The 10,991-nt window shown below is 36.0% G+C and overlaps 2 protein-coding genes across 8 annotated transcripts in view; one reads left to right on the top strand and one right to left on the bottom strand.

The window, feature by feature from the left end:
- CadN (neural cadherin) overlaps window positions 1-10,991 on the bottom strand; it is a 452,548-nt gene that overhangs the window by 328,416 nt on the left and 113,141 nt on the right. The window lies entirely within an intron of this gene.
- LOC117996574 (uncharacterized) lies at window positions 2,493-3,415 on the top strand. Its single transcript, XM_034984657.2, has 3 exons — window positions 2,493-2,549; window positions 2,873-3,019; window positions 3,260-3,415. Exons 1-3 carry the CDS (start codon window positions 2,496-2,498, stop codon window positions 3,413-3,415), a joined length of 357 nt encoding a protein of 118 aa, XP_034840548.1. The 5' UTR covers window positions 2,493-2,495.

The following is a 10,991-nucleotide window of genomic DNA, read 5'->3' as shown; positions in this document are numbered from 1 at the left end:
CAAAAGTGATGCAAGATTGATATCCACCACAGAAATCCTAATAGTACGGCATTAGAACTACTGTGTACCACTTCAAACTATACAGAACGCATGTCGCCGCCTTACTACGCAGCTACGTACACAAACATAGTTCTACGCAATCACGCAAGCACATTTACGCTCAATGCTGTGCAAACAGAACTAAGCCGTATAGTATTCGCTTACCTCACACATCGTTACGCTGGCAACGTCCGCATCCTCAGCACGGCATCACGCGTACACAGCATTTCTAGTGCCTTATCATTAGGATTTCTATGTTATCTACATATTTGTAACGTGATAGTCATCATCATATTAGGTGTAATCCGTCAGTCACAGCAGTAACTGGCAAAACAGACAACAAAACTTTCTTATGGCCAAAACTAATAAAATCAATCCTATCTATTTATCTGTCGTTAAGTTACTTAGAAACGTTGTTATTTGATAATATTTGTAAGGTATTTTTTGACAATTGACAATGTTGCTAAGATCGACAGATTACAGATAGATTGATTATTATTATTCATTTTGGTCCTTATAGACGCGTTGTACCTATTGTGGTAGTCGATTTCCGCCGATCAACGGTCTCGTCGGTCTAGGATTTCAATTGACGAAGTAACCTAATACCTAATATAGTGTCAGTATATTTTGAGTTGATCAGAAAAATCAAATATCGAATTAACAAATAATACATACAAATAAACAATGACTACGTTTCTAAAAATTAATGTTTGTCTGGGCTTCTGTCGGTCATCCAATTGAGATGAAACTTTGTACAGTTGCTGTCCTCACTTGTAGGCTTAGCCTTTATCACATGCTTAAAGCCCAACATCGGAAAAGTAATTTTTCCCACTAGTTACAACCCGGATAAGGAGGCAAAACCTCGAGGCCAGCAAATATCTACTATCCTTGTGGTCAGACAAAAGATCACTAGGAAGTACAATAATAAATGTTTCCCCTTTTTAATAGGACTCAATAAATTCAAATGATACAGGTAGATATATATAGCCAGCAAAAATGAAATTAAGATTTTTAATTTTGCTGAATAATGGAAAGATAATTATAATATTTTACGTATTACAATGATCAGATTCAGATACATTCAACAGTAATTGGAATAATCTTGGTGATAACATTATTTGATTGCTTTTTCTATAGATAATAATTGAAAACAATTACAATAACAGAATGTCCGAAAACATTTTCCAGCGAACAAAATAACAGGAAATTAACTTTTTCGATGCTACGAAAAAAATATTTGTGATAAAATCACAGTTTCCGGTTTTAATCTAATAGAAGTCCTGACAATTGTTTTTTTTATACGATTAGTCGTGCAAAGTTATATTGGTTGCTAGTTGTACCTACTGTATTGTACTGTATTCAATATTGACAAAATCGTATAAAAAATAAAGATGAATTGGATTGTAACCATCGTGTTGTTAGTGATTTCATCTTCTATAAAAGTAATGAATCAAGCTTATCATCAAAATCTTGTAAGTAATTTTTTTTGGGCCCGTTTTAAAGGAATAATGGACCAAGAGCCAGCGCATGCCAGACCTTCGTTATTTTATAAAATCTGAAAGTTTATATTGCACCCCTATATAAAACCGTATCAATTAAAAAAAAACACTTTTTAGAAACTAAAAAAAGCCGATTTTTGGTAAACTATAGAAGAAATTTACTGTGTTTTGAATTACTTGTCTTTTGAATGTATAATACATATAGTTACAACAGTTTTATTCCCTTCAGATAATGTAGTCGGGTATCAGAAAATGAGACTTTTCCACTTCACTTTGCCTTTTGAGATACAAAAGGCGAGGTTTTTGAGTTGAAACAGTTTTGATCTAGGGGTGAAATACTTTTTCGTCGATAGTTTTAACACTCATCTTATATTGTGAGAACATACAGGGAATTAAAACTAAGGCTAAAGACAAATGTAGCTGGGTCTAATGCTTTGTAACATGCTGAAATATAAGCATCGATAGCCTAGTGGTAAGGACGTCCACCTTCTAAGCGGAGGTCGGGGGTACGATCTCGGGTACGCACCTCTCACTTTTTCGGAGTTATGTGCGTTTGAATTTATTAATTATCCCTTGCTTTAACGGTGAAGGAAAACATCGTGAGGAAACTTGCAAGCCTGAGAGTTCTCCATAATGTTCTCAGAGGTGTGTGAAGTCTACCAATCCGCACATAGCCAACGTGGTAGACTATGGGCAAAACCCTTCTCACTCAGAGAGGAGACCCATGATCTGTAGTGAGCCGGCGATGGGTTAATCATGATGATGATGATTATCTGAACGGACAAGACGCTGAAGATTAATTCCGCTATATTAATCATATTAAGACTTGGAGCCTAAATGCAAAAAAATTGTATTGTACCACAGGGTCCCTACAAAGTGGTATTTTTGAAATATGAAACATGTAAAGGGCCGAAAAGAGGGGAGTGTGGAAATGTACGTATTGACAATATACGTAACATGTCCAACATTCCATTTATTTTGGATCTGCCCAAAGACTGTCCAGTTAAAAACGTAAGTACGAATACATACTTACGCGCAATTTTGTTTTAAGTTCTATCGGACTGTTGGTTCTTTATTTTTGTTACAAATTACTAAAAACTAACGGTTGTCCGCGGCTTTGCTCGGAGAAAATAAAAAAATCTTTATTCCCTGTCCCGTGGGAGTTCTGGCCTTATTCCTTGTCTACATCATAAAGGGAACCTCTGCGCAAAATTTCTGTTTTCTAGATTCAAATGTTTAAACTAGGCGTTGATGAGTCAGGACTTTTCTTTTTTGGTTTTACTAATTACGACAAATATCAAAAGATATGCTGTAATTTAAAAAAAATCTTTCAGGCAAGAGTCACAATTGGCACTATTCAGAACAATAATAACATGAAGAGACTGTGGAATTATCAACTAAACAAACCCTGTCAACATTTTGTGCTCGGTCCATTAATAAACAAATCTTTCAATCTGACTAACACTTGTAACGTAGTCAAGGTAAGAACTACTTGAATATAATTAGAATTAATCAACATCTACTTAAGAAATGCTCAGAAAATTTACCTATTGCTAGTAGGAAAAAACAAAGAAAAGAAAAATATTGTTCTACATGCATAAGATTACTGAGGGTCGAAAGCAATAACTTGAAATTCCCACATAATTTAGTAGGTATAGGGCCATCATAAAGAACGCAAAAAGACGAATGGAAGCGGTAAATTGATACAATTTTGTTGACAGGGCCACTATGAAGTACACATAAATATGGATGATTTGACCAAAAAGTTTCTGGGGTCTAGTTTCTTTTATGATACTTTCTTCTTCAAAACAACAGCTTACAACAGCGGCAGCAATTTTTTCTGCGTATATGCAGCGATCGAAATCTCAAAACTGTGATTTATCTTCAACAAAGGTACAAAAATAAAGTACATAAAAATGTACCTAAGCAATAAGATTTAATGGAACCATGACACCTACCATAAGCCGTAATAAGTTTCAATCGAGAAGGCAAATTTGATAGAAAATCTCAATTGAAAATCGAACTGTAATCCGTTTGCAACGCTGCTTCTCAATAAGAATTTTTCTCAAGATACGTTTCTCAATTCCCTTACCAAGTTTCTTTATACATTGTAGAGCTCATGTTTTAAACAAATATCGAGGATTGTACGTGCTCGACAGATTAATACATATATATTGTGAGTCAAGCTTGTTTTTTATTTATCGTTGTCACATGATATGTAGGAAAGAGCATTGATTTACAGTCAATACGTACATAACGTACATGAAACGGGGTGAATAATAAAAGAAAACTGTCTTTGAAAGTACTCCCTTCGCATATAACTACGTGTCAATCGCAGTTTTGTAAATATCCATTCCAATATTCTACAAGTACGAGTATCTCCCAAGCAACTGATCCTGTTTTTTGTCAGTTAAGTAGTACAGTATATATTCCTCTCCAGTAGATATACCTCTACGGTAGGTACCTATATCTACCGGAGACGGAAAGATATAGAGATAGTATAGACATATAGATGAGCGGTACGTAAGTCTCAAATGAAATAATTGATTTATAGATTGTGTTTGCGCTATGGTCGCAAATAAAAGAATATTTGTTTATTTATTTATCTATAGATCTTTCAACTGTCGCCTGTAGGTACAGCCATGAAAAACAGCTCAGATATCGACCTGCAAAAGATACCTCTCCGGTAGACGGTTAAGCGGGTCTACTTTAGTTATTTGCTGATTGATAAACTGAAGTTAGTGGCCGAAAGCAAAAACCACACCTCGATAGCTCAACGGTTAAAGGAGCGGACTGAAAACCTAAAGGTCACCGAATCAAATCCCACCCGTTGCACTATTGTCGTACCTACTCCTAGCACAAGCTTAACGCTTAATTGGAGGGGAAAGGGGAATATTAGTCAGCAACTTGGCTAATATTCTTTTAAAAAAATAGGTAGGTACTGTAATGAGTATTTTCTGCAGCAGCTGTTAACATCGCATTGTTATGCTGTACCTACGCAAACGTGACGCTATGCTGGATTCTAACAGATTAAATTAGGGAACATAGAGCTTAATACATTTTTAATGGGCACGACAATTACACAAAAGATTACTCGGTCTTAGTTAAAGTCCGTGTTCCGCAGACTAAATCCCGTGGTAATGGCCGAGGACGCCACCTGGGCTGCTGTGGCCTCGCTAATTTCGCAAAGCATAATATAAATTACCGCCCCTAAACAATGACGCTCCGCCCAAATTATGTAGTCGCATGTTAATGTGCGCTAAAAGGATTTTATCCAGTCTGCGTAATATTTTGAATTATTTTTACGCACCGATAGAGGCTTGCATATTTAAAAACCGGTCAAGTGCGAGTCGGCCTCGCACACGAAGGGCATCATCATATAAGATTATGTATTTTTATTTTATTTTTATTTACATGGCGGATATGTTGTAATTTTTATTATTTGTTGTGAAAATCCACGCGGACGAAATCACGGGCACACGGAAATCATAGATCATTGATCATAGGGTCTGTACTAAAACCTATTCAACGTTAGACTGCTCTAGAATGGCGACTTTGCGCTGGAAAGCGCAGCATTGGAAGACCCCTCATTAGGTGGACAGACGACATCAAATGAGTCACAGGGAGCCTCTGGATTCCAGCGATACAAGACCGTGGCGTGTGGAAGTCCCTACAAGAGACCTATGTCCAGCAGTGGACGTTTATGGGTTGATTATGATGATGACGATAATGCCAGAAGAGCAATGTAGGGCAAGAAAAGGACTGAAATATCTAAAGTTGTAGCAACTTTATATTATGTCGAGTCAGGCGGTTAATTATCAGCAGACAATGAATTGCATAAAACAAGGCAACGGACTCGAAAATTTTCATGGAAACTTCCTTCTTTGTCTATATCAACTAAGATATTTCATGCTACATAAAACAAACAGTTTTATCGTAACTTTTAGTACTTGGGCAATATATGTACATTCTTAGTAGGTAATTCACTTGAAGGGACTTTATGGATTTTGTGAAGTTTATATTATACGAACCGGATTGAATATTTAGAAAGGCGCTCTTACGACATTATGTGCTTACGTAATCAGGTAGGTACTGCTATTCACTTATGTCGTCGAAGTAGTCGCTCTTTCAACTAATAATAAAATTTTAAAGAGGTAAAGTTTGTAAGTTTGTTTGTAGGGGTTAATCTGTGGAAGTACTGAACCGATCTTGAGAATTCTTTCACCAGTAGAAAGCTACATTATTCTAAAATGGAATAGGCTATATTTTATTTCAAAAAATTAGAGATCCCTACAAAAACTGCTACCCGTGCGAAGCGCTGGCGGGTCGCTAGTCGTTATAAAAAAAATCGTTTATTGTTCAAAAAGTATTGGTAGAAGTATAAGTATTTACTATATTTTCCAACACATAAACAGTTGTCTTCTGCTAGACATAGGTCTCTTGCAAGGATTTCCGAAGAACATTTCCGGTGAGGGGTCTCCAGCTTTTAGGGTTCTTCAAGTTTCATAAAAGAGCGTGGATTTGACCTGCAGCTCGTTCCAGCAACGCACAGGACTGCAAATATTGTACATCAAATATTTGAAAAGAGCAACCGCCGAGTTTCTTGCTGGTTCTTCTCGGTAGGAAAGGCATTCCGAACCAGTGGTAGATGCATCCAACGATTCTAAAGTACTTGTGTAAGTTTACTTGAATAAAAAAAAAATCATTTCATTTCATTTCACAATTCGTTGAGCTCTGTCGCTTACTCTGAATACTCTAAGGATCTTTTCAATTCCAATTTGATCACATACACCGAGCATAGCTCTATTTATGACTCTGCTTTGTGACTGAGCTTTCTTATCGGAGTCATATTTAGCAACTATATTTCTGAGCCGCATGCGATTAGGCTGACATTACGCAATGTTCGAAGATTGTGGTCTTCAAGCACTTTTTTCGACAAAAATATGTCACGAAGGTTCTCGAATGCCACCCAGCCAAGTTAAATTCAAAATTAGACCTACCCAACTGAACCGTGGTATAAATTGTTCGTCAACAATTTCAAGTGCTGATTCCAACAATTCTCAAAAATTACTGAGTGGAGCACAAAGTACGAGTATGTACCTTCTATGAAACTATTATGTAAGTTTTTTCATTTCGCAAAGTAATATTCCACGTTTAACATTAAAAGCACATTCCACAGCATGATGTTGCACAGCAATAAAAGAGTCTAACGTTAAAATGCAGCGTGCAGTTGTTAGGTACGGTATGGTAGCGCATGATATGTATTCGCATCACCTGTTCTAAATTGCTTTAACGTCTGCATACTATAATTGCAGACTACTCGCAATCCACTTTCTAATATGCACGTATATTAGTTAAGTCAATTCTCATTTTCATTTCGATAAAACTAGGACTCAAGAGTTAAATATTTCCAATTTAGATCAAGGATAAATCTAGCGGAACATCGCGCGCGGAAATTTTCTTCGGCATTTTGTCCGCGCAAACAATAATATGGCGCTCTTTAAAGGTTTCAATATCATACCATACGACACATTTGAGCGGAATTCTACTCCAAATCTACACTAATATTATAAAGGGGTAAAGTTTGTAAGTTTGTTTTTAAGAGGTAATTTCTGGAACTACTAAACCGATTTAAAAAAATCTTTCACCAGTACAAAGCTACAATATCCTTGAGTGACAGGCTATATCCCCACGAAATTTTTAATAAGCTACCCGTGCGAAGCCGGGGCGAGATACTAGTGCGCCTATATGGCTTAAATCTGTTAGTTCTTTAAAGAACAAGAATTAAAAAAGGTAAATCACGCGACATTATTTTGGCAATAATTCGTTTAAATTCCTACCTTATTGCAAAACCTCTGAATAATCATATCTGCAAAATTGCAACAACAACACAGAAAATGTATTATCAGCCGCCCAGGTTTATTTAACGTAATAAAAACTGGTACACGAGGCCGTATTCAATTCAAATTGTACGTGGAATAATGAAAATTTATTTCATGTGAATATGTATACGATAAGCGATTTGATCGGAATCAGGCTATTTAAATGCGTGACCCGTCATTAGGAACACGGCGAGAGGTCCCGGCTCGCTCGAGTAGGTACTTGATGGCTTCGCATAATCGACCTGTTAACGGTCCACATACATACATATTCTATTTTCCATTATATATTTTGCCTACCCTTTACAATTCTATTCGTGCTTGGAGTGTGAAAAGCTAAAATACATAACGATAAATGAAATCAACAATTTCGGTTGAGGTAAGACTCTTTCTTTATCAATTACTTAGACATAAATTAGCTCTCACTGCGACCTCACATGGTGGTAAGTGACGATGCAATTGAAGATGGTAGCGGTCTGACTTAGCCTTACCACTTATCGGTTTCTACACGGCATCGCACCAGAACGTGGCGCCCCGGCTTTGTCGGTAAGGTGCCACGGCTGAAACCTCTCACCAGACCAGACCAGAGATTATTTAGAAATTATAAATTCCGAAAGTACCGATGTCGGGAATAGAATCCGAGAACGCCCACTTCCACCGCGCTGAACATTGCATCAGGAAGGTCGTTAAACACTACCTACGCATCACTCCACATTAGCTGATATGATATAACGAACCAACCCCTATCATTAGTATCTACCATTTCAGTTACAAATAATATATAATGGTTTAATAGGGGTTGATAAAGAAGAAATACGTTACAGCTCTGTAACTGCCGATCTAGTCATAAAAACTTATTAGTCCACTTTGCGAGTCTAATGAAAGTCAACTTTGATTATATTCAACTTACCCAATAGGTTAAATGACTGGATGGTGAGCAATAAAACCGGGCTTAAACGTAGACGGCATAAAATTATATACCCAGATCAAACATAATATAATATATCTATTAAACTTACCTACGGCTTTTGGGCACTGGGCTTACCTGAAAATAATAATAAATCGTTGTTAAAAGAGAACTTTTTACCATTATTAAATTTAGATTGTTTTTCCTTATTTGTAGTTAAATACTAAAGTTCAGGCAAAGATATTATCAAACTCCAGATAAGCAAGGTTCATACAATCAATTGTATTAAAAAGTGCTGACAAATTTCGTACGCTTGTGTGTGAGACTTATATCATAGATATGGGCATGGAGTTTACGCACCCTTTAACACCTACGAGCGTGCTTCAAAATATGGCGGCCCGTTACCAGGGTTGTTACGAACATACAAAGACATAGTAAGAGCTAGCGCGCACCACGGTGCGGTGAGTTGCGTTGCGATGCGTTTTAAAATCCTTAAATTTGAATTTAAATGTATCAAAATCCGATGCGGAATTAATTCCGCAGTGCGCACGCTTCCATATAGTTCTATAGTTCACAGATTTTGCGAGGAAAAAACGTATCGCGCAGCTCCAAATTGGGTTGAAATATCGACAAAAAAAAAACAAAAAAAAACATGGTATGTACCCGTTATCTACATTAAAATATGTTAAATATGCTCTAAATAGTAAGTAAGATATTAAGTTAATTGCTACTTCAGTAGTAGATTATACATTTCTAGATAGAATAGTTGTAGCTAAATTGTTCATCCCAAAGCAATTCTATTTCGTATTTATAAAAAGTTTCTAACGCCGATCTAAGCTTTCAGCGTCATATACAGTGCAGTGTGCACACTGCACACTTGTTTGGGAAAAGCCCGACTATCTGCGTTGAGTCACCCTAAAACTCGTTTTGTTTGTTTTGAATCCAGTCCATACTACACTGTAGTGTTATTATAAAATCCCTTTCTACGTTATTCTGTAATATAGCAAGCAAAACAATTCTAAAAGTTATGTACTTACCACAAATATTACCAAAAAATTCCTTTCGCTCAATTTGTTTTAAAATCCTCAGCTAAAGATAATGGTAAAGGAAGCGCACTTCAATATTACCGATGCAGTTGTGTAAGTTTCTGTCGAGCGAAGAATTATATAAATTGAAATCGCCGAGTTCTGTAGACTGTAGTCATTATTTAAGCATTTTCATGAACTGTAGTCATGATTTGTGCCTCCGCTACGATCTACTTGGGAGCTGCAATTTGTTTGTCTTACAACTGGATATACTTACAAATAAATATTCAAACAAAATGAATAAATGTGAACTTGTTTTAGGTATATAATTATTATATAAAATTATATTCGTACACTACAGTGTTATAACCTGTATTACTTGCCATCAAGATTCCTATTGGCGTAAGGTGTTTCTATAGGCATGTATTAAGGCATGACACAAACGCTAAATGAAGTACAGCTTCTCTAATTACTTTTCTGTTAACAAAATAGTCATGTAGCTATTCTGAATAGTACTTAGCTATTAAATATATCCACACAAAATGCTTTTATTTACGGAATTGGGAATCAGCTTACACTTGTTCCGTGCCGTTATTCGTCCCAAGCGTCGACATATTAGACCCGTCAAACATCGCGGAGACAGCTAAAGCGGGATATGCGACGCAAAATCCTGAACTTGACAAGCGACAACGCTTTGTTTATATGAAAATTAGAGAATTATTTTTTTTGTTAGCAGCCTGCTATCGGGATTTAATTTTGTCCTCAAACACTGACGCTATTACCAATTTTGCTGCGCTGATTTAGGTATGATCTGAACATCCCAATGTGTCAACTATACATCTCTGTTTAGCATAAATGGATCCGGTACGATTTTTTTAATGAATTTTTTTTACAAAAAAATAAGAACCGACTTCAATATCTAGCCACAAACACTAAAAATTAAAAAATAATTTAATTTATTACCGAATATATTATGTATACAAGAGTCAATATAGTTCCATAATAATACTTTTTGGTGCCGGTTCCGCGAATATAGACCAAGTCTTTAGTATATTCACGACCATCCTTACTTGACCTCCAAAACACTGACTGCTGAAAACTTGTCGGTGTTAGCAAATCCGTCTCTACTTTTAACTTTTTTGAATTTTTCTGGATAGATGCTGCACCAGATTTACACAAATTAGACATTTTATGATAAACGTAACGTAAGATGAAATAACTATTTTATGAGTAGGTACGAATATTGAATTATAAATACTTGATCTACAATTAATATAAAAATGTACTTTTCTGTGGTTTTTTTACAGTTTTTTATGCTGTCCTATACCATTCATTAGATGCTGGAGCTGGAGTTGAAAAAAAAATGCCGGGAATTAGCTATATACTATAATTTGAAATATACCTAACAACTACGCGGAGATTTTTAAGAAGTTTTTATATAATACCTACCTACCTACTAGTAATTTTAGTAACATATCCATACTAATATTAAAATACAAAAGTGTGTGCCCATCTGTCTGTCTGTCTGTTTCCTTTTCACAGTCCATCCGTTCAACTGATTGGAAAATCAGAGTTCCCACGGGATTTTAAAAAGGACGGATGTAGTTGCGTGCACTATCTATGTAGTTGTTAAAATAATTTT

This window comes from Maniola hyperantus, chromosome 1 (genome assembly GCF_902806685.2).
Source record: "Maniola hyperantus chromosome 1, iAphHyp1.2, whole genome shotgun sequence".
Taxonomy (NCBI): Eukaryota; Metazoa; Arthropoda; class Insecta; order Lepidoptera; family Nymphalidae; genus Maniola; species Maniola hyperantus.
Note: the sequence above shows the minus strand (reverse complement) of the source record. Positions and strands in the feature narration are given on the sequence as shown.